Raw genomic sequence first — 25,371 nt, 5'->3', positions numbered from 1 at the left:
ATAAATGTCAGTGTTAAAATGATGTTGGTTTAAGATGTTGGCTTGACGTTGGATTTTGGTCACTTTCTAACAACCTAAAATCAACCAAAAATCAATGTCATTATTAGACATTAAAATAACATTATGCTTAGACGCTGGCAACCTAAATCCAACCTCATATTACTGTCTTATGATGTTTTGTGTCTGCCTGGGCTTGCTCAATCTCCAAGGTAAAGTCTAGAAGGGATACAGCTATACATTAGGATACAGTAATTTTGACATTAGTGTGAGGGTTGAGTTTAAGGTTGGGGTGGACATTAATGACATATAATCAGAATAAAATATATTTACATTTTAAATCAAATCAAATAATCCTCATTAACTTCCGGCAGCAGCTGTATCCCTTCTAGTATTTTGATGACCCTTTTACATTTACTTTCCATGTCAGTTTCTCATCAAACCAAACCCATGAAACCCAATAACGTTTATTTTTTTGTAGCTCTCTCTGTTATGGACTCTCTGGATCGCCTCTTGTCATTGTTTTTCCACTTGTGCTCTGCTTTATATGTTTTTATTTATATACAGTATATAGTTAGACTCTGATTTTTGTGAATTTAGATTTTGTCCCATTTGCGTGTGGTAGTGTGGGTTTATTTTAGACTAAAAGCAGCACATGGATCTTCCCAGTCACACTTTCCTGGTTAGTGTGTTAGTATGACTGTGAAATTTTGTCTTCAGAGAGGCAAAACACTTACAAGGTTTAAAAACATTTAAAAACATTTATTTGAAATGATAGACGAGAATTAAACTGAATACAGATGATAAAACTGTTAAGAGTAAATCTAGTAAATCACAGCTCTGTAACAAGTAACATGTTCACAATCGTTGAATAAAATAAATGATTAAATGTGCCATACAATGGAAATGGAATGGAAAAGACATGTATTTGCATCCGATAGTCTTGAAAGTGTTTGACGCTTGTGAAGCATAAAACTACCATAATGTGTTCTGATATTTCAGAAACATGCTCAGTGAACATTCTTGTTTATCTGAAAAACAATGCTGAAGTCAGATATTCTGCTTTGAAAATGTGTTTTCTGTGCCGGACTGCTGTCTTTGTTTTGGTCTCAAACCAGCCCAATGCCAGTTTAGCCAATTACATATTAGCACACAGGGTTGCCATGGTGGAAAACAGCGTATTTTATTCATTCAGTCAGGAAGGCTCTCAAACCATGTGTCTGTGACCGAAATGCAACCTCTGGTGGACAGTAGCACACTCCAAAAAGAGACGCAGATTTCCTCTTGAGGTCATTAATTAGAAAATAATATAAATATTACAAGCGTAAACATTAGGTGAGCAGGTTATATTGTAACCCCGTGTCCTAACAACACACTATATGACAAGACACACAGAAATAGGCAGTTTGGCTGTTTGCACCAGATTAAACAGAACAAAAATGTAAATACAGCAATTCAGATGCACAGAATAGTGCACTCACTGCAGGCCAACGAAATGGTGAGGTTTATAATCTAATGAATACATATTAAACCTCTTTAACATGATTAAATGTAGATGCTGAATCACTGATATGTGTTGGCTTACACTGAGTCACAGTTTTGAAGTTCAATTTCAGACGGTTTATTTTATTTCCCAGATCTGAGGTGAATCTGCTGCTGCTTTTAGTAGTATGGCAATAAATATCATGTAAAATGGCGTTCAAACTCACATTATTAGCATTAACACTGAATAAAGTACATGAGGTGCACCTGAGCTGATCATTGTCAGTTTTCTGTTGTTCACCTGTGAGAAAAAGAAACCGTTTCTAAAATATAAACTTCAGGTGTTGGTTAGAACAAAAACTCCTTTTAATATGGAAAAACTTCCTGCTATCGCGTACTGCTGCTTTTATTTAGAACACGACTTAAATCAGCCTTTAGGCTCAATAGTCCAGTTTGCTCCTGTTGATTGCGTCAATCTGGCAACATGTGCTTGTGTGTGTTGGTGTCAACATTTTTATTAAACCAAAAGTATTGCCAATAGTATTACGCTAATTATTCTCATTATTCTCCATTTCCACCTGTGGTTCCATTTCTTCCTGAGGTCCTCAGACTATGCAGAGTCACTGATTCGATCCAAGACCAATGATGAGATGATCCCAAGATTTCCATATCCAGCTGCTGTGGTGGTCATGGATGAGTGGAGAGCATGAGACTGATTCCCGTGACGCTTCAGGGACAGACTAGTCTTCGCTGAGGCCCAGCTTCCAGCCTCCACCGCTGAGACTGCAGCTCTGCACAAGACGTTTGGCCAGCAGAAAAATTAAAATGGTCTTGCCGAACTAAGTCCGGTTTCTCTCACGGTTTTTTTTTTCTTCACTTTCGTTAATTGGCGAGTTTTTTTCTTCGCCGTTGTTGCCATTAGCTTGCATGGTTTGGGACCGGTAGAGCTATGCATCGATGGATTTGCTCTTCAGTGTTTAGGCCCTCAGCAGTGATTATTAAACCACACTGAACTGAGCTGAACTGAACTTAATCACTAAATACTGAACTACACTGTTCCAATTTACTAATCTTTTATGTGAAGCTGCTTTGAAGCAATCTACGTTGTAAAAGCGCTATACAAATAAAGCTGAATTGAATTGAATATTGCAGTCACACATCAAAAAATAATTAGCATAAATCTAAAAATGACAAACTTGTAAAATTATATCGCACTAAAATGAAAACTTAATGCAGAATAAGAAACAATAAAGTCATCTATCGTATAATAATGAGTTTTAGTAAAAAATGTAATCAAGTTTAAAATTGCGCTGCCCAAAACTGAAACCTGAATTAAAGTACAAAAACATTATTCCCCTTCCCAATATTTCCACATTCTGTGCTTGCATTTTCAAAAGATTCGAACCATTCGACCCTTGGTACATTAAGGCAAAGGCAAATATTTTCCACAGGTTCCATGGATTATTTTAGGTGTATTCTTCTAAACTCTGTATTGCTCTAGCTTTTGTGTGCTTTCTCCATTCACCTGGTATCTTACCACACCCTTTAAAGGTTTTACTGTGGTATTTTTCCAGATCTTTCTGGAATCTGCACACAAACCACTTCCAGTAGGGCAGTTCAGAGAGATCAGGAGTGATGCTCCACTTTTCAAAAACTCCTCCTGCTTTTCTGTATTCCTTCCAGAGGACTTTGTTATCCGGGGAATCTGTGTAAAAAGATCGATCACTTGCTACGACTGATGTGCAGATGTCAAGAGACAAGTTAGTTGTATCCCTGTAACTCATCCCTGTTACTCCAGTATTACGGTGTAAAGGAGCACTGTGGTCTCCAGGATGGTTTGCTATGGTGTTTGTGCAGGTGACTCCACAGAACGGACACTGAACCCAACAGCACTGACAGAAGTGGTCAATCAAAAGCTCGTCTGGTTTCTTTCTGCACTTTTCCATTTTTATGTCATTAATGCTAAACCCCTTTTCTAGTTCTGAGATCTTTGGTGTCAGACCTTCCATCAAAACGTTCTTCAGGAAATCAAGGTCAGTAATTTCACTGAGATCTACATATGAGTTTCCTGAAAATTTAAGCTCATCTCTGAGAGTTTCGGTGAATCTTTTCAGCCACATGTCTGCATCTCCCCTGTTTCCCTTGACCTCCTCTATTGATTTACACAATGCTGTGGTCACAGCCTCTACTTTGAGCATGAGATTGTTTCTTAATGCAGTGAGCACCTTTTGCTGTTGCTGATCGATGAACTTATTGACTTCACACATGATGAAATGTTTGAAGTAATCTCTGGGATCACTGATGTACTTCATATACTCTTCAAAAATCTCCCTTTCTGCAAGGGTTTTCAGGATGTGTTTTTCCAGTTTTGATTTGTTGCCATTGAATGCTGGTAAATTAGACCTCATCAGGTCCGCCAACTCAATAGCAGTTTTGTTGTAAACTGCATTTAAGATGGAAGATTCAAGCTCACTGCACATGATTTTAGCAAATATGGTTGTTGTTGTTGCTCCTTTGCAGAAGTTCTTGAAGACACTGTAATACTGAGGTTTCTGCCGCTCAAGATAAATTCGTGGATCATTTGCATTCTTAAACTCATTGTGAAGTGCATTAAATGTGTCATGTGCTCGTTCACACACAAACAGACAAAGATCTAAACTGAACTCCTTCTTCAGCTTACATTTCTTGTTCTGATTATGAAATTGATTGATGTGTTCCTGGACACATGCTGTCATGTCCTGAATATAGCTGTGGTGGAAGCCTAGATTCGCTTTTTGTGCTCGCTCAAGTATTTTATTGGTCTGCTTCATGACATCTGCGATCATAAAACTGATTGTATCATGATCTTCGGGTAACAGGTCATTGTCCTGTGATTCATTCTGTCTTGCCTCTACATTTTTTGAGTTAGACTTTTGTTTGACGGGCATGTCTTCCTCCTCTTTATGTTCAGACCTTGCATCTGCCTGTTCAGAAGACTGGTCCTGATCAGAGAGATCACCATTCCTTTTCAGCATAATGTAATCTGAATAATTATTCAGATGGTTAATCTGTTTATAGAATTTCCCCTGTTTTCTCTCTTCCAGATCAGCCAATTGATGGTTTTCTGACAGGATTATTGTGACATCTTTCCAAAGGTCAATGTTTTCAACTAGAGGAGTGTTGGCCAGTTCATCTATCCATCCGCTCCAAACTGAGTCAAATTCATTCGACATTTGTTGTTCATTCCTTTCATTGTTTTTAAATTGTAAAGCGAGCTCTTTACTCCGACAGAAAAGCTTATTTTCATACTCTGTCTTTTTGGCATCCAGGTTTTCTCTTATCTTTTTCTGTTGAATCACTTCATCCAGTCTTCTCTTTGTTTTCTTTATGAGCTCATCATGGAGATCTGTAATTTTGGTCTCAAACCTTGCTCTCCATTGACTCAGAATATCTTTGTCTCTGTCCTCCTCAAAAAATGCCACCAAAGATGCTTTTACTTCCTTTGTCTCATTCATTTCAGCCAACAGGTCTAATTCTTCCACCACGTCATATCCATTGGCAACTCTGTTGTGGAACTTTTCTTCTATTTTCAACATCGCACTTCTGAGTTTCCAGGTCCAGTCACTGTACTTGGTTTCCAGTCTTCTGTACACTGCAATCTCAAGAATGTTTTTGAAGCTGAACACAAAGTTTTCATTCAGAAGAGCTTTCCACAGATCATCAACACGTCCTTTGAACCGTGACAGTGTAAGACAGCCAGAGGTTTTTGAAAGAATGGTGTTTTTCAGCTTCTGGATATTCTCACAGTAGTTTGGGTTTGGTGGAGCCAACGGTGGACTGCCCTCCCAGAGCTGAGCAAAATACTTCACATCATTCTGAACATCAAATCTAATGACATCACTGAAGCGTTCTGCATCACAGACTTCCTCTTCAGCAGCAAGTTTGGTCATCCTATCCAGTGTTTCCTGCAATCGTCTTCTACCCTCCATGTTTTTCTCTCCAGCTGTGACGTCTGAAACATTTTGATGTACAAACATACAGATGGGATCCAGTTTCACCTTCTTCATCCTCATGAAGGCCTGAACAACAATCTGAAGAACATCCTGTATCTCAGATAGGTTTTCCCCAAAGATGTTGATCAATGTAAGATTAGCAAGACCAACAACAAATGTGGCCAATTCATTGTCATGATGTCTTGTTGATCTTCCAGCCAGTTCTAGAGCACGAAGACCCTCAGTATCAACAACCAGAACATAGTCACAGTTCATCTGTGTTTTCATCTCCTCAGACACTTTGACCAGCTGCATGAAAGCTCCTCTGGTGCACCTGCCAGCACTGACGGCAAACTGAAGTCCAAACATGGCGTTCAGCATGGTGGATTTCCCAGAGCTCTGAAGCCCTAAAACTGACAGCACAAAGACTCTGGTCTGGTCTCCCAGTTTCTGGGCAAGTTCATCAAGAACAGCAGAGATCCAGACCAGAGGAACATGAGCAGCATCTCCATCCATCAGCTCCAGTGGAAACCCAGAGATCATCATCTCTGCTGCGAGACTCGGGAGAGAAGAGAAGTGAACCGGCAGATCTTTCTTGTTCTGCTTCACAGATGAACATGATTCATAGATCTGACCGATCTCCCTCATGATGTGCTCCAGACCAAAAGTTGCAGCGTGAATATCCTCAGATATTCTCTCAAGTTCAGTTTCTTCAGCTTTGAGTTGTTTGACGCCTTGAGCTTTGAATTGTTCAGATTTATCGTTTTTCTCCTTCAGTTTTAAGATGTTTGACCATGTTTTATCATATTTGTGATGTAAAGTACAAAGATCGGCTGATGTATGTTCATCCAGTAGAATTGTTAGATATTTAAGGAAAAATAACTTTTTCTGTTCGGCATTTGATATGATTTCATTTAAAAATAGCTTCATAAACTCACAGATTTGAAGTTTGTGCTGGTCTTCGCGGATTTTCTTCATTTCTCCTTTTTTCCGACTTGTAACTATTTCTATCTCATCTCCTTGAGGTCGATGTAGTTCTTTGTTCTTCTGACTCCACTGATGCCACAGTTTCCCCTGATGAGGCAGAAATGATTCTTTGATTTTTGTCAGTTTTTTCTTCTCCAGTAAACTGATCATCTGCTGTGCTGCTGCTCTTCCTCTCCTGCAGTCTTCATCATCTTCCTCATCTACTCTGATGTCTGAGTGTTTGGACACATCTTCAAGTCTGAAAGTGGGAGATGATTCTGAGAGACAATCATTTATAGCTTTCATGAGATCTTCAGAGACATCTGACTGATTTCTCTCTTTTAAACCAATCTTATATTTATGTTTCCTCATTTTATTTACAGCAGATTTATCATCAGAAAAAAGACTAATAAGGGGCTTTTCTTCACTGTACAGGTTTTGGATCTTTTCTGCATGTTTGTCATTTCTGTCTAGTTTCTGCAGAAGTACCACATTGACCGAGGCCAACTCAGTGAGGATCCTCCACTGTTTCTCGTGGTCTCCTGCATCACCATGTAGATTACAGAAGGCCACACAGTCACTGAATTTATCATCATTTGTTTCAGAAGGGCAGAACCAGGCAATCTCCACCACTCCATCCATCAGGACTCTGGATCTGCTGCTGCCTGGGCAGTTCCTGTGGAAGAACGTGTTGTGTTTGTCATTGATCAGACTGTTCATCAGCTGAGACTTGGATGAAGACACAGAGCCAAACCTGAAGAAAAACACCATTGGAGTTTGTGCCTTGTAGATGGGCTGGGTTTGACTGATGATTTCATTGTTGGTGTTTCTGATCTTCCAGCTCTTGTTGATTTGTCTGAATGTCCAGAGAGGAAACTCAATCTGTTGTGTTTCTGGATCAGGAACAAGCAGAGGCAGAGCGAACTGACACTGGGACAGTTTAGTGACCATCAGCTGCTTCAGGAAACCATCAGCACAATGAAACACAGCCATCTGAACATCCATCGGGTGAATTCGCTCAGACTGACTTGTTCTTCTCTCTGACAAAGATGTGTTATAAGCATCATCAAAAAAGTTACCTCCTTCATCAAATGAATCACTGTCTTTTTGTTGTATTTCTTCCTGCTCATTTCTCATTTTAACATTTATGTTTCTTGCTCTGTAGTTCATCATCAGTAGTTTCTGTATGAAAGTTTGAATGAGCTCATTTTCAACACAAGACTCGTGAGAATGTAATGAATATTCATTTATCTGAAGAACATCTGCATTTTTAAATGTATTACGGAGTCTGTCTCCTAGATTAAGTCTGTGAAATAGATGAATTGTTTTATCATTGTTTTGCAGTTGTAGGTATTGATTTGATCTGATGTCTGATGATCCAGAAGCCCCACTTATAACCTATTGGATAAATAAGCATTACTCTTATTCTGACAACTTGATCTTAAAGTAAATAAACAATCTAGCCAGAACTTTATTTAAATTTATGCAAAATTTAAAATGATGTAGCAACAAGTTGTTTAACAAAAAACTAGCTTTTAAAGCTCACATTACCAATGATCACAAAAAAAAAAAAAAAACATTTTTTGTGTTTTAGATCTTGAGACTAGCAAACTGAAATTTTATCTACAAACTAATACTTGCAAAATATTCAGCTAATAAAATGTACAGTCACTCACCTCGTGTCTTTCTGTGGGTTTTGATGTTCTTGCGTCCATCCTTCTCATCGGCTGATCTCCTTATAAAAAGCAGAAAGGAAAAAAATGTAAGTTTAAATCATGTTTTTTTTTTTTTAACCAATGTAAAGCTCTGTCATTGTCACAATCACCAGCGATCTCTAACCACCAGAGGTTGCTGGAAAACATTCTCACTCGTACAAACTACAAATCCGCCAGTTCATGGACTACAACTTCATACAAGCACTTCGCCCACACACACCTGCTTCCTCATTTAGACTGATTACATTCGCACCACCTGAGGATTGTCAAAGACTGATTACACACACTATTTAAGCAGCATACATACTCACTTCCTTGGCCGAGTCTTGTTATCTCTTTTAAGTGACACGACAACGCGTTATCCTTGTCTTGTGTTCCCATGTTTTGACCTTAGCCTTGCTTGCCTTTTTGCCCCTGTCTGCCGCCTGCCTTTTGACCTCTCGCCTGATACTTTTGACTATGATTCTGGACTTCCTTTATACATCTGTTTGCACCTGTGTTGACCACTGCTTGCCTGACAATTCTAATAAACCTGCATGTGGATCCTCACCTCTGTTGTCAGTGTCATTCCCTGTGTTAGTCATGAAACTCCAGATGGTGCAGGCTTTTAGGTCCCTTCTTTAATCTGATAGTAATCACATTTTTAGCTACATGGTGAGGTCAATCTGTTTCTTTTTTAATACCAAAATCCTTACAAGAGTGTAAAATATGTAACATGCAATAAAACAATTATCCTACAATTCCTCATTAAGAAGTCTCAGTGCATGTTAGAGAACAAACCAAAACATCAAGTCTAAGGCCCAATCCCAATTAATTGTTTTCCAGTTCAGGAAATCACTGAAGGCAACAATATCATGTTGGCATGGTGATATAATGTGGCAATAAGATCGTAACTGTACAGTGCATTTACACCATGGCCATATTCATCAATGTAAACAACATGAAGATTATAGCAGATGCTGTAAAAAGCTCATTCCCAGCCACTAGACTGTTCTGAAAGGGTATTCGAGTGTCATCGAGTGGAAGAATGTTGTGGAACTGCTGTACAGGAGTTATTATTAAGGGGTTATTATTTTAGCGTTTTTTTAAAGCATGACAGAACCGAGGGCTAAGGTTTAGAATTGGGATTCGGCCTAAGTTGTTGACCCATTCCATCAGTTTAATTGACAGGCCATCTGACCAATCATCCCATGGTATAATGTGACCCCTGTCACTTTCATCCATCTTGTCCATCAATCAAAGAGTACAGAAAAACTTGGCAAAGTAAAGTAACATTGGCAATTAACACGCAAAATGGTGAATGTGTGCGCGTATGGGACTCGCAACGCAGACCAAGAAAGGCCGGGCAAGGAAGATGCAAGGAATTGAAACTAATGAACAAATCTTTTCTGCAATTTGACGGTTGTAAGTGTTCTGTACCAATAATCAGTGAACTACTTGAGGACTCTGAAGATCACAGGTAAAGTAAGCTGAAAACCACATTGCCTGGAGACCCAGATAAACAATGAATTAATTATTGTCTTGTTTGAGATGCTACTGTTTGTGTGTTTGTAATATATGTGTGAGGGAATCTATTTGTAACAATTTAATTATATTCAAATTATCTAAACTTTCAAACACTAGACTTGTAGGCTGTAGCTTCGATCTTTATTTTGTTTTCATATCGAATTTCGGTGTAACGCCACACCAGCAGAGGGAGCCCTCACCCGACTATTGACTCAGCTCCGCTCCCTCTGTGCTTACTTCCTGTTTTTCTGTACTTCAGCGAAAACTCAGACCATGCTTCCTTGAGAAGTTTTGCCAGTTTACCTGCCTTACCAAGCATTGTTCCAAGTGACTTTCATGACTGCTATCCTGTGTATGACCCTGCCTACTTTGATCACGTATGTTCTCTGTCTTTGCCCTTTTGATCTGTGTTGTAATACTGAACTTCTGCCTGCTCTCTTACTACGTCTTCTGGATTTGCCCCTGTGTATGTTGATTGGTTTGGACTGCTTTCCTGTTGTCAACTATTTGCTTGCTTTCTTGTTGATGTCTCTGTCAAATCCCTTTACTAAACTTTCGCACATGGATTCTAACAAAGCCTCAGCCTCCTTGTTACAGAATACTTTGCCTACCATGAATCCAGTGGAAGTTTTAGTCCTGCAAGCTACATTAGCTTACCAAGGTGAAGTGCTAAAGGGTTATCAAGAGCAAATGATGCAACTGCAGTCTATCAACAAACATCTTATTATATTCGATCCTTGCCTCTTACCACACTGAAGACGGTAAGTTTTGCTCTTCCTGATAAATTTGATGGCACTGCTGAACAATGTAAAGGTTTTTTTTAAGTCAAGTTAAGATTTATATGGAACACCAGGATGAAAAATTTGATTCAGAAGAGAAGAAATGTGCTTTTTTGATAAACATTGTTGACTGGAAGAGGGATTGACTGGGCTAGAGCAGTGTGGGATTCTGATGGTCAAATTAAAACTTTGTTAAGAGTATTTCATTAAATAGATCCATGAAGTGTTTCTATACTGAAAATGGAGGAAAAGGAGTGTCTACCCAATTGATTAACCTCAAGCAAGGAAACAGACGTTGCCACTTTAAACTGTGTTTTTACTGTGGTAAGGTTTCGGATGTCCCTATAAAACCTGTTTTCCAGCCATGGTAAATATTGAGCATTTCTCAGTACTCAGCAATAAAGCATTCATGTTACCTTCCACCCTGCAAACTGACGCTGTTTGTCTCAGCGATGATCGGTCATTAAAATCAAGTCCATAGATCTGGGGTGGCCAACCCTGTTCCTGGAGAGCCACCTTCTTGCAGATTTCAGTTGCTACCCATATCAAACACACCTGCTGTAATTATCACAAGGTGTTCAGGTCCTAATTAATTGGTTCAGGTGTGTTTGATATAGGTAGCAACTGAAATCTGCAGGAAGGTGGCTCTCCATGAACAGCGATGGCCACCCCTGCCATAGATAATACACTTATAGGAAATGGAATAGCTCACCAAACACAAACCCTTACTCCCAAGATTAGAACCCTACATCAAGAATACGTTCCCTTCTATTTTGTTGATACGTCCAAGTATAAAGTAATCTTGGGATACCCATGGCTGCATATTAATGATCCAGAACTGTCATGGCGTTCAGGAGAGTTAACTCGCTGGTCTACATTCTGTTTGGAGAGATGTATTCATATGAAACCACAACCATGTCTGACTACAGCATAGAAAGCCCTGAGACTCACAAAATAGTAATAGTAATAGAGTGTTCAGCAAAACCAAGGCTACTCAACTCCTTCCACATCGCACTTGGGACTGTGCAAGAGATTTATTACCTAATGCCATGCCACCTAAGACACGGGTTTACCCTCTCTCTCCTAAAGAAAACCAGGCCATGGATGAATATATTGATGAAGCTCTGGATTCTGGTCTCATTCGTCCATCTACATTACCAACTGCAGCCGGATTCTTCTTTGTCAAGTAGAAAGATGGAGGCCTTCGACCACGCATTGATTACAGAGGTTTGAATAATATTACAGTAAAATTCCGCTATCCTCTACCATTAGTCCCCTCTGCCCTTGAACAGCTACGTGAGGCCAGTATATACACTAAACTTGACCTTAGAAGTGCACATAATTTAATTAGAATCCGAGATGAATGGAAAACAGCATTTATAATCAATAGGGGGCACTATGAATATTGTTACGCAAGAGCATATTGGGTTTTTTCTGTGCCGCTGTGTGTGTGTGTCTCTCTCTTTCTCATCCTGTCCCATTCCTGTTTCCAGGTCGCCCCACCCTAATTGGACGTGCTGCGTGCGTGCCCTGTGGTTGGTGTTCGGGGAATGCAGCATCTTTTGAAAAGGAAACCGATGGAGTCAGATCACTGGGGGGAGAGACGGAGAGCTTTCCAAAAAATGTGGCTATCTTGTTTAAAACCTGTTGAAGTGTTTCCTGTTGATTTATAAATTCTTAACTTTAAGGTGCTCTCCACCTTTTTCCTCTCCCCTTCAATTTTGTTACTGTAACAATATCAAGCCATGACCTATGAACTGGCAAACGCTCTGGCTGTCTTTCAGTCATTCATCAACAAAATCTTCAGAAATTTAATAAACAATTACGTTGTCGCTTACATTGATGACATCTTGATTAATTCCAAGAATAAACAGATCATGTGAATCATGTCAGAGAAGTGTGCTTTCAAGATTATTAGAGAATCAGTTGTACGTCAAAGAGGAAAAATGTGAGTTTCATGTAAAACAAACATAATTTTTGGGCTATCACATCAGTCATCAGGGAGTGTGAATGGATGAGCTTAAGGTCCAAGCACTCATGGAATGGCTAGTACCCACCACAGTCAAGGAACTTCAGCGATTCTTGGGGTTTGCAAACTCCTACAGGAGTTCATAAAAACTACAGTACGGTAGTTTCACCCATGACGTCATTGCTCAAAGGAAAACCCAAGAAACTGAAGTGGTCAGAGGAAGCAAACCAAGCATGCAAGTAGTTAAAGGGAAGATTCACCATAGCCCCAATATTGAAACATCCTGATCCTAACTCACCATTCATCTTGGAGGTGGATGCCTCAGATCTGGGCATCAAAGCAGTACTGTCACGAAGATACAGAAAACCAGGTAAACCATGTGCACCCATGTGCGTTCTTTTCCAGAAAGCTAACATCAGCTGAGCGCAATTATGGCATGGGAAACAAGGAGCTACTTTCAATTTAGGTGGCTATTTCTAAATGGAGGCATTAGCTAGAGGGAGCTATTCAAAAAGTCATGCAATGGGTCCATACATCGATTTGTGCAGGCCATCCAGGTGTATCACGAACAATCCACCTAGTCAAAAACTCTTTCGGGTGGCCACAAATGAGCAAAGATATAATGAACTATGTAAAGTCATGCCAAGTCTGCGCCCAGTCAAAAACAGCCAAAGAATTACCATCAGGACTCCTCAAGCCATTACCCATCCCTCAGCGACCATGGTCCCACCTATCCATAGATTTTTATAACTGACTTACCTCCATGCAACAATTTCACTACAATTCTGGCAATTATAGACCGCTTCTCCAAGTCATGTTGTCTGGTCCCATTACCAAGCCCACCCACAGCCATGGAAACCAATCAAGCCTGGTTCCAGCATGTACTCCGAGCCTGTGAGTGATCGGGGCACATAGTTTACCTCACAGGTATGGAGGGCCTTCTGCAAGCAGCTGGACCTTAATGTGAGTCTCACATCAGGGTATCATCCCTAAGCTAATCGCCAAGTTGAACGTCTCAACCAGGAGATAAGTTGATACCTTAGGACTTACTGCAGCAGAGAACAATATTGCTGGTCTGAGTTTCTCCCATGGGCTGAATATGCACAAAACTTTTTAATTCACTCTTCAACAGGACTTACCCCCTTCCAATGCATCTTAGGATTTCAACCTCTGTTGTTCCTGTGGTCTGGTGAACCATATCCAGTTCTAGCAGTCGATGAATGGATTCGGTGTAGTGAGAGGGTGTGGGAAAGTGCCTATGTCTGTCTCCAGGGGGCCGTAAGAACATGAGAACATAGGAGTTCAGGCCAATCGCTGACATCGTCCACACCCTCCCTACAAACCAGGACAGCAGGTCTGGCTCTCTACAAGGGACATCAAGCTCGGCTACCCAGCAGGAAGCTCAGTCCAAGGTCAATGGTCCTTTCAAGAACATTAAGCAAATAAATGAAGTGACTTACCAGTTAGAGCTTTCTACTAACTACCGTATATCTCCATCATTCCATGTATCCGTGTTTAAACCAGTTCACACGGAGGCTGACCCCAGCCAGGAGGCCCCAGAACCACCCCCACCATTGGACATTGATGAAAACCCGGCGTACAGGGTAAATTTTGTTCTGTAACACCACGCCAGCAGAGGGAGCCCTCACCCGACTACTGAACCAGCTCCGCTCCCTCTATGCCCACTTCCTGTTTGTTCTGTATTTTAGCGAGAGCTCAGGCCACGCTTTCTAGCAAAGTTTTGCCAGTTTACCTGCCTTACCAATTGATGTTCCAAGTGACTTTCATGATTGCTATCCTGTGTATGACCCTGCCTGCTTTGATCACATACGTTCTCTGTCTTTGCCCTTTTGATCTGTTTTGGACTGATTGTTGTGACACTGAACTTCTGCCTGCTCTCTTACTACGTCTTCTGGATTTGCCCCTGTGTATGTTGATTGGATTGGACTGCTTTCCTGTTGTCGACTATTTGCTTGCTAACTCATTGATGTCTTTGTCGAATCCCTTTATTATAGTAAGTGCATCAGTAGGCACTGAGTAAAGTTGTTACATTCCACCTACTAGCTGCCTTTAGAATCCAGAAATGCAGTTTTAAACAGTTTAGTGAGGGGGTGTTTCATGGAGCAGGTGGTTGGGGATTCATGCAGACTTCTGTTACAACTCAGGGTAATGAGATAAAGGAGAAGTTCAAATCCAGTTATTTATTTAACAGAGGACTTTGGGTGCAGTGCAGAAATATAATTATGGTAAAGTATTTTGCTTATCTGAGTCTTTGTTTTCAAATCAGTTAAATTCAGTTCATCTTTATTTCTATAGCTTGTTACAATGGAGATAGTGTCAAAGGTAAAACACATAGAGTATAAGTAATAATTTAAATTATGGAACATCCCAGCAATTCATGTAGAGATAAAAGTAGTGTAGAATGCTGGTGTAGTTCTAGTTAAAGTAAAACTGCTTCAGTTCATTTTAGTAAAAATGACACTGTAGAAGTTCAGTTTATATTAGTGCAATGCAAATGCCACTGCTGAAAGTACTGATCCACAGAAGAGTTGGTCCATCAGTCTCAACCAAGCAAGTCAGAGGCAACAGTGGCAAGGAACCGAAACTTCACCAATTGACGAAAGTGAAAAAAAAAAAACTTTAGAGAAATCAGGCTCAGGTTGGTGTAACCAGTTCTCTCCTCTGACCAAACATCTTGTGCAAAGCTGCAGTCTCCACATTGGGAGACTCTCTCTGTCTTATAGTTACCTTCCGGTGTTCTGGCTGTCTCCTCGTCACTTGCTTCTCTTGCCTTATAGTCTCATAGTTTCCTACTTCCTTTGCTTGTCATAATCCTCTAGTCTCGCTCCTGGTCTCAGTGTTCTCCCTGGAATAAACTTATTGAGCAGATGGCTGTTATTGTCATGGTATACTTACTGAGCAGATGGCTGTCATGGTCACCTATGAGTTAAGATAGTAAGACCTGTAAGATCCTGTAGAGACCCCAGTGATAGATGAGTCCGCATTAATCCAGTCAGTTAATCAAAACACCCACATGATGGCCTACTTGGACTTCACCTTCTCCACAACAGATGTCCATCGTTCTCAAGCCTAGTAAGTTCAGAATTGTGAACTTTAAACTGCTGGTTCAGTCAAGGTAAGTGTGTTATATTCACCTTATTCTTCGCCGACGAGTGGGCACAGCCATTTGAATCTTCTTGACACGAGACTTCCGGTCTCATCCACTTCCATTCATTTTTAGACATTAAAAACTGCTCGTTTCGCTGTTTGATGTTGCAAACTGATATTTCCTTGTTATATTATTCTAATTAGTCTGTATAGTCATGCAAACATTTGTTTGTAGAGCAAGTAGTTTGACCGTTTTTTGCCGTTTATTATTCCTAGTCATTTCTCCCATAGGCGAATGAATGAATCGGAAGTTCTAAGACAATCGCGAAAACAGACGCACTTCCACATTTTAGAATAAGCTCAATAGAGAGCTTTATGAAGAAACCACATGTAACGGAGATCAGTAATCAGGCAAGAGAGAGCATGTGTCCTAGGGTCCAGGTGAGGGAGGTGGCTTTTCTTCACTTTGACTCTTTCTTCAGTTTGTGGAGATTTGTTTTCTTGTCACTGACACCTCTGGCTTGCTTGATCAGGGCTGGTGTAGCTTAGAGTACTAATGGGCCTCTATTACTTGCCTGTGCTTTCTCTTCTCACATGTATTTTGAAATAGGGTTTTTATTTACCTCATTATAGCTGTAATTTGGTCTCCAACATTGCGGTCAAGACCCAATGTTACATCATAATCTATAAGTGTTTTTTACAGCCTGTCAATTTTACTTATTTTTAAAAACTTTTTTCAGCAGGTAAATATGGATTATATGCATTATAACTGACACTTAGATGAACCCTTTACAGTTGGATTCATCACTCAAAATCATTATTTTCAAATGCAATTAAGCTTCTAATTATGATATATTGCATATTATTTTATATACATCATACATTTGTGAAGTTGTGCAGCAATTTGGGTCAATTCATATAGTGTAAACATACATTAAATATAATTCTTGTTGATTCCAGGCTAATTTAGTTGGTTCATAACACCCAATACTGATTTCTTACTTATACTGCTGATTGATGAATCAGAGTCCAGTTCAGGTTCTTCACTCTTGTGTGCTGCACCATCAGGTTTGAAGTTGCTTCCTCTTTCTACCGACTGTTCATTGTCCTGAACACAGTTTATTTAAGATTAAGATTTGTTTATAGTTTATCATTACACAATGAATAAATAAGCATTACGTTTACTCCAGGGGTATTCAAACTTGGTCTTGGAGGGCCGGTGTCATGCAGATTTTCGCTCCTACTTGCCTCAACACACCTGCAAGGATGTTTCTAGAAAGCCTAGTAAAATCTTGATTGGCTAGCCCAGGTGTGTCTGATTGGGGTTGGAACTAAACTTTGCAGAACACCAGCCCTTCAGGACTGAGTTTGGGCATCCCTGGTTTACTCTGATTACTTAACTCAAAAACAATTACTCTAACCAGAACCTTGAAATAATGCCTAACCTAAAATTTGCATTTGTGTACAAACAGTAATAATGAGTAATATAGCGTAACAAAAACCTGCGTCCCTTATACATTCTCCACCCACTGACCTTGTGTCTATCTGTGGTTTTTGATGTGATGTCCTCCATTCTGGGTTGATCTCCTTATAAAAAAAGAGAAGAAAGCATGAAATTTGATCTGCTTCAACCATTGTAAAGTACTGTCACAAAACTCCAGATGATGAGTTTTTAAGTTTTTATTTTATTTATTTACTTATTTCAGCTGCTTTTGTTTTATAATTTGTGGTTTATTTCTTTGTGGTTATGTCTCCCATGGGCGTTTCTGGAGACCGCAAATTATGTAGCCAGAGGTATCTATGGCTGCATTTGAATGAACGCTTTTCTGAAAATGTGGTAAAAATCAGTTGTGAGCTTTTCTTTTTCTGGATGGCCTTTGTAAATCGTTGAAAACCTTCTCGCCTTTGCATCCTCGGTTTTTAAATTAGAAGATTACTGGATGCCACAAGCCAGCACTGAGTACAATCCTTAGGCTGGGAAACACCCATACAATCTCCAATTCACATACACTACGACCAATTTAGTTAATCCTGTTCACTAATAGAGCATGTGTTTGAACTGTGGGGGCAGGCCTTAATTTGTGATGGAACACACCGGATCCTGCACCTTTAAAATCTGATCCGGCACCTGATTTTACCGATCTCCCTCATCAACCTCCTTCCTCCCCCGGCCAATGTTCACTTTCTTCCACGACTCCCCAACCCTCTTCACTTTCGTCTGGGACACCCCACCCCACTCACTCTTATCTGTGACACCCCTCTACCATCCACCGCACAAACCACCCGCCACCCCTCCCGCTCTCCACTTTCGTGCGCGTCACCTCTCCATCCTCGGATAACATGTGGGATCCGTTACCCCGCTCTGTTCCGGGACCTCACAATTCACAAATTAAGCACTGTGTGGGGTAAACAGGTACACCCAGTGGAAACCCACACAGAAACAGGGAGCAGGAGTAGACTGGCCATCGGGAACACTAGGAAGATTTTGTCACAGGTAGAAGAAGGAGTGAACTCAAATGCAGAACAAAAAGTATTATGGAGTGAGTCTTTGCAAACAAAGAAAACCCAGTCGGGTGAGTGCCAGGGACGTACCATGGAAACAGTCCAAAAAAATGGGATACTCATTCACTGGCAGCCCTGGACACAAACATGGGCTGCGTAACAGAATGATATACACATACACCAACGACAACATACTGACAAACACGAAGAGAAATGATATGCTATAAATAGGAAAAAAGGGATGAGAAACAGGTGGAGCGAATTAGCTCAAATAACCTGTGCCTCGGTAACTGAGAACAAAAGCAGGTAACTGAAGGTAATCTGTAACACAAAACTGCTAGAGGAGAGAGGGAGAACACAAGGTACGATGACAGATTCCCTGTGGCCTGGCGACAGATTTGGCCTGATGCCGACCAGACTTTTTAAAAATTATTTTCATTATTATTTATTAGTGACCATAACAATGTAGTAAAGTATTTATTACCGTTTCATGATTACATTTATATAAATTATTATTAAAACAATAAATAATCATGAATCTAAGGCCCAATCCCAATATTATTTTGTACCCCTACCCCTTCCCCTTGGCCCTTAAAGGGCCATGAAACCCCCTCGTTTCAGCAGGGTGTTTTCACACCTCTACTTTGGAAAAAGTCAGAAAAGTGGGCGTGTCCAGCTCTGTTTAGGGGGAGTGTCGGTGGAACTAAAGTGGGAGGGTGTGGGAGTGTCTATTTGGGCACGCGCGAGTTTCAGTCAAAGTACACACACACAGGAGAAAGTGATTTTAAAAAGTGTTTAACCTACATGGACATCTGTAGTCGAATTATTTGCCAAATTATTAAATGGTGGACTTTAACTGCAGTTTGGCTCTTTCATTCAGGGAATTAATTCATGCCCCTCGCGACAAACGAGATATTTGATTCGAGGAGCTGCTCTAAGCGTGTATTTTTCATGCAATGTTTGATACCGCACGGCGAATGAGAGAAAAAAAAACCTCAGCATTTCCCGGAAACTTAGATGCACACGGCAGGTAGCGTCAGAAAGCCGAATGTGTTATTCCGGTCACTAAATGCGGTTAAAAACCCTACACGAGGTTAAAGTTTGGTGCAATAATTAACTTAGTTCGATACGAACAAACTGAATAAACAAAGAGCACTGGTTGCTCACTTACCAAATCTGTAGAGACAGGACAATCACCAGCAACTAGAGCCGCGTCTTTATAAAGAGAATACTACAAGCGAATCCGATCTCAGAGAACAGCTCTCAGGTAAACAATAATCCTCCTTAGACGCGTAAGTTATTGTTGTCGAGCGTCGCGTACACTGCTAATCCACACATGAGTCTGAGCTCTCACACTGTAAGATGTAATAAGACACACTCTGGCACAGACGTCCAGTCTGCACGCTGGAATACACTCTATTATGTCATGACCGTGACGCAGCTTCAAAAATTCGTTTCAAACAGGAAGTACAAATTTGCTTGAAATAACGCAAAAACAACCAATTTACACTTTTTAGTGAAATATAGGTGTCTTAATAGTGTTTTTAGCAATGTGGGACACATATACGACTGTCAACAGCTCAAACACATGTGTTTTGGTGTTTCGTGACCCTTTAAAATCGAGTGTGAAGGGGAAGGGCAGCAGTACAGCACCTGCACACGTCATCATATGTCCTTGCGACTGCTGTAGTTACTCCAGTTGTGTTATTTAGTGGTTTTTATCTTCAGGTAATCACTGAAGGCATATGTAGTGATGTTATCATAACAATCTAATGTGGCAATAAGATCACAACTGTACTGTGTATTTACACAGTGGCCATATTCATCATATAAACACACCAAAAACAACATTAACAATATATCAGACACTGTAAACAGCTCATTCCCAGCCACTAGACATTACTGACAGGGTATTCCAGTGTCATCGAGTGTCAGAATGTTGTGGGACTGCTGTACAGGAGTTATAATTAGGGATTAAAGATAGCCAAGTTCAGCGGTTTTTATTTTAGTGTTTTTTTAAAGCATGACTGTAAAACATGAATTCAGTTATGAATATATTAAAACATGTGCTTGTTTGTTGTAAAAAAAATCATAATAATGACAAAAAATACTAATTTGTGCATCTCCTAACTTCCGTGTGCAGCTGTGGCTGGTGTATTCTGGGAAATTTTCTTAACCCTTGGTATTGAGTGTGGTCCTGAAAAATATTCGTTCGAAGGGGGATCTACCCCTTGCCCAACCCCTTGGGATTGGGCCTAAATCCATTTATCTTGACTGGCAATGTTGCAGATCTATTAGATCATAAAAACTGCCAAATCTGTAAAACATGCAAGGATGAAAAGCGGCCAGAAAAGAAAAATGTTGCAAATGTTGCACAATTATTTGTTAAGCACTTCAAGTGCAGGTTAGTGTTTTAATATGTAGGCTAAATAGTTAGTATTTCCATAAACCACCTTTTAAAACTTTTTTCTCAATGTATAGATCAAAACCATCCTCAAAGCTGTTTCTCGTAGAACCTTGAGTCATACACAACTGCACCGAGGTGTTTCAAAGCATTCCCTCTTTAATATAATTTGCTGCTTTCTAATCTTACTCTCCTCTTGATTTATTCATTTACTTGCTATCTCAACAATGTTAAAAGCTTCCCATTTATGTCCAGTAAGGTGTACCCAAGAGACATCCGCTTTTTTCACAAATGAATGTTTAGCTCACTACAGAGATAAATCACACTACAGAGATAAATAATTCTCAAATCTAATCAAAGGGATTCAACATTTCCAATTCTCCAGACAACCAATAATAATAGACATTCTCACAAAATGTATCTGTACTTTTGTGAAAGTGAAAGTTTACATTATTGACTTCTATTTTGAGGTTGTGGTCAAATTAGCCATATCCTTTGCATAAGATGGTCTCTTGCACTTTTGTTTTCATCAGATTGACATCCGTTAACTTCATTTCGCTGATTAATGCTAAACCAATATGTGACAACACACCAGCTCAATAATACTGCCTGCTCACATTTATTCTAGGCTTCTTTCTATTCTTGCCATCACTTCCAAACTTGTACCAAAAGTTAATATTTGATAGAACAGAGCAATACTAAAAAGGTGTTAAAACTTTACATTACAGGGCAGCATGGTGGCTCAGTGGTTAGCACTATGGCCTCACAGCAAGGCCACTGGTTCGAGTCCCAGCTCCTTTTAACCATTGACTGCAGGCCTGTGAACAGATCCAACACCATCATCAAATTTGCAGATGACACCACAGTGATTGGTCTAATCAGCAATAATGAAGAGACTGCCTACAGGAAGGAGATACAGCATCTGGCCACTTGGTGCACCCACAATAATCTGCTCCTTAACACCAACAAGACCAAGCAGCTCATTCTGGACTTCAGGAAGGGACGAACAGGCTCACATGATCCCATCCACATCAATGGGATGGCTGTTGAGCCTGTCTCATTCTTCAAGTTCCTGGGGACCCACATCTTAAAGGACCTTTCCTGGACCACCAACACCTCCAGCCTGATCAAGAAGGCTCAACATTGCCTCTTTTTCTTAAGCCAATTTAAGAAGAAACAGCTTTCATCAGCCACCTCAGTGAACTTCTACCGCTGCACAATAGAAAGCATCCTGACCAACTGCGTCACAGTCTGGTATGGAAGCTGCTCTGTTGCTGAGGGTAAGGCACTGCAGCGGGTGGTGAAAACTGCCCAACGCATCACAAAGACCATACTCTCAACCATAGAGGACATCCGGAAGAAATGCTGCTTTTGCTGCTATTGCACTGCTGGTTAGACCTAAACTGCATTCCATCGCCTTGTACTTGTGTAATGACATGTGTATTGACAATAAAGTTGAATCTAATCTAATCTAAAATCTGAATGAATGAACCTCCCATCAACAACCTCCAATTCAGAAGCCCCAAAGTGCAATCTCCTCTACAACTTTTATACTTAGATGATTTCAATAAACTTAAGACTTATTTTTGATTTAAAAACACCTGAAATCTGTCCTTCAACAATAAGGCACCCCGTCGGGCAATCTCTGATGTCACTCACTTCACATCTAGGCAGCAACTTCAGCAACCCAAAAAGACCTCTCTCAACATCAAGTCCAAGCTCTAAGGCGGGGATCACCAAACTTGTTCCTGGAGGGCCGGTGTCCTGCAGATTTTAGCTCCAATCCTAATCAAACACACGTGAACAAGCTATTCAATGTCTTACTAGGTATACCTGAAACACCCAGGCAGGTGTGTTGAGGCAAGTTGGAGCTAAACCCTGCAGGGCACCGGACCTCTAGGAATGAGATTGGTGACCCGTGATCTCGGGCAATGGTCTTTAGATGCTCTCTGTAAGTGCGTATATTTAGATTGTTGGTTCTGATGCGTTTGTACCTTGAACAGGTTGCTAAAACAATTAAATGTCCATACCTTTGCAAATAAAGTTGGATATTCCAATCCAACTATTGTCCATCATGGTCAAAAAGTTTATTTGAACTTCCTCTACACCTCCCAGGTCAGAAGAGCATAAATACATTTTACACCCTCTACTGGTGTGAAAGAAAATTACAACCAATAAGTGAAGTTTGTTTATAAACTAATTTCGAGAGGATCACGTGCTTATGATTTATCACGGCCGGTCTCGTATTAGCTAATCATTACCTTTTAATCATATGAGCCCTAAGCTACTATAAAGAACCACAGTTTTCAGTCCACATTATCTTCGTTTGGAAGAAACCCCCCTTCCTCCCCAATTCTCCTCCTTGACATTGATTGGGTGGCACGGTGGCCCAGTGGTTAGCACTGAGAGCCTCACAGCAAGAACACCACCGGCCTAGTTTCGCCTAGCCGGTGGGAGTTTCTGTGAGGAGTTTGTATGTTCTCCCATTGTTCGCGTGGGTTTTCCCCGAGCTCTCTGGTTTCCTCCCACCATCTAAAGACATACATCACGCTTAAGAACCAAGCACGCTTTAGCCCCCTTCTCAGATGTTCCCTTAGCTATCGCAGTCGGGGAGTTCTGAGATCCACCGAGCTCAGGCTCCCCTCTAGCTCTGCGAACGGGGGGGGAGCCCCGGGCTCGAGGATCCCTTGAGCTCGGGGCTCTCTCCCAGGACAGCATGCCAAACAAGCTTTGATAGATCATTGGCTAAGTGTGAACTCTTGAAATGGCTCCTACACTTCTAAAAGGTGTTTCAAGAAAAATCAGTTCCGCATAAAAAAGACCACCAAACCCTTATGGGCAAAGGCATTTTCACACACAAATCTCTCAGTCGAGCCAACAGTCTCTCCAGATTCCCAACAAGGCTACTCATCCAACTGCCTTTAGTATAGAACTCCAGTCGGTTCAAGATCTGACGCTTGAAGCTCTCCTCTTGGACAGCACACCTAATACGCATAGCTCCATTCATTATATTTAAGTGTAAACTTGTGTAAAATATACCATATTGTTTACACATGCTTAACAAATAAACGTTGTTATCGTTGATTCCAGCCTTATTTGAATGACATCCAGCACAGTAAGTATTAGATAAGTATTGTTGATTTCTTACCTGTGCTGCTGAATCAGAGTACAGTTCAGGTTCTCCAATCTTATCTGCTGCAGCATTAGGTTCGGAGTTGCTTCCTTCTTCTACAGACTGTCAATTTGCCTGCAGACAGTTTATTATTAAAATCAGCATTTATTTATAGAGTGTATCTTTACATAACACTATTTTTTAACTAAAAGTGGAAAAATAAATTTGTGGTTTTGACATTTATGTACATGAAAACAGCATTTATTATATTTAATAATTACATTGATCTGCCCCAAGGAAACTTTTGTCTTGTTAAATGAGAGTTTGTACTCAATCAGAAAGTTGAGTAAATGTAATAAAATTTCTTCTAATCAAATTTAAACATTTTATTCAGTTTAGTCCAACATTTACTTTCATTTTATAGTATCCCCCCCCCCCCAAAAAAAAAATAAACATTTAAGTTGAGCAAAAGTAAAACTCTCTAAAAGCAATATTTTGGCTTTAATTGAATGTATTTTGTTCCTCAGGTGGAATAAATATTTTGATTACCATTTTTTTTCCATTTCAGCCAAGTCTCAAATATAATTTAAAGGAGTAAAAATACATTTAAGCTGTCACAAAACATAGTATTTTAGGTTGATCCAAAGCAAAGATACACTTCGAATAGAAAGTAAGTTTTTCCAAAATAAAAAATTATGTTGTAAAAAAATATTGAAAAATAATATTTAAAATAATAATTATTATTATAATAAAAAAGTATTTAATAACCACATTAAATATTTCTGGATTTATATTAAGTTATATTAAAGTTTAAACCAAAGATAAATTATACTTAAAAAAAAAAAACAACAACAACAAAAACAACTAACATTTTTGTCATGGTCATAAAATATGAAAGAAAAAAAATTATAAAAAACAAGGAAGCATAAGTGACTGAAAAATATAAAAATGCAACAAAATCAAAACAAATTCTTCTCTATCCCTGGTTGAGCAAATATTCAATTTTTCATTCTGGCTATATTTTTAAAATCATATACATTTATAGAATAAGGAAATTAATCAAACCTGAGAGTTGAAGTTTGTCCCTGCTTGTGTCCTGAGGTTCAAACAGCGAATGAAAGCTTTCTGTGGTGTAGACTGGTATACAACAATGCCCATGTTTTTGATATCGCATGATTTAAACGAAAGTGAAGGTTTTAATTATTGACTTTTCTTTTGAGATTGTGGTCAGATCAGGGTAACCATATCCTTTGCAGAAGACGTCCTCACGCACTTTTGTTTTCGTCAGATTGACTTCCGTTAACTTCATTCTGCTGATTACTGATTAAGCAATGTGTGGCTTGTGAAGTGAATGCTTTTTCACATCTACATCATTTCCAACATATTTTATAAAAAAATTATTACAGCCTTTTTAAAAAGGCATTTGTAAACTGTTACAGAAATCTTAAAGTGGCCATGACAAGGACCATATTCAGACATGAGCATTGAATTCTGTTTAATTGACAAGAAGACAGGAGAGCCATTCAGAGGATGTGCCAGAATGTTATGATGCCTATTTAAATACAACTCGTAGCTTTAAAAACATTTAACATAAACAAACATTAGCCAAAGTTAATTAATTAATTTATTTTACTTTGGCTTAGTCTCTTTATCAGAGGTTACCACAGCGGAATGAACCAACAACTATAACAGCATATGTTTTACGCAGAGGATGCTGCAACCCAGGATTGGGAAACAACCATACTCTCTCCCAATCAAACACACACTCATACACTACGGCCAGTTTAGTTAATCAATTCCCCTATAGTGCATGTGTTTGGACTGTGGGTGAAACTGGAGCATATGCCAATATGGGGAGAA

At 39.8% G+C, this 25,371-nt stretch overlaps 1 protein-coding gene and 1 long non-coding RNA gene across 3 annotated transcripts in view; one reads left to right on the top strand and one right to left on the bottom strand.

The window, feature by feature from the left end:
* Positions 1 to 25,371, top strand: part of LOC147845392 (uncharacterized) — a 258,299-nt gene that overhangs the window by 115,209 nt on the left and 117,719 nt on the right. The window lies entirely within an intron of this gene.
* On the bottom strand, positions 745 to 24,797 carry si:ch211-110e4.2. Of its 2 annotated transcripts, XM_087243484.1 has the most exons (6): positions 24,577 to 24,700; positions 23,548 to 23,646; positions 17,028 to 17,080; positions 16,496 to 16,601; positions 8,093 to 8,151; positions 745 to 7,814 (listed from the first exon to the last, which is right to left on the bottom strand). In XM_087243484.1, exons 3-6 carry the CDS (start codon positions 17,064 to 17,066, stop codon positions 2,946 to 2,948), a joined length of 5,073 nt encoding a protein of 1,690 aa, XP_087099610.1. In that variant the 5' UTR covers positions 17,067 to 17,080; positions 23,548 to 23,646; positions 24,577 to 24,700; the 3' UTR covers positions 745 to 2,945. The 2 variants fall into 2 exon arrangements, with proteins under 2 accessions (XP_087099610.1, XP_087099611.1); XM_087243485.1 differs by lacking the exons at positions 16,496 to 16,601; positions 17,028 to 17,080 and having other exon boundaries at positions 24,577 to 24,797.

Source organism: Danio rerio, chromosome 3, assembly GCF_052040795.2.
Source record: "Danio rerio strain M-AB ecotype USA chromosome 3, GRCz13ab, whole genome shotgun sequence".
Lineage (NCBI taxonomy): Eukaryota > Metazoa > Chordata > Actinopteri > Cypriniformes > Danionidae > Danio > Danio rerio.
The sequence above is the reverse complement of the archived record's forward strand: the minus strand, read 5'-3'. Positions and strand labels throughout refer to the sequence as shown.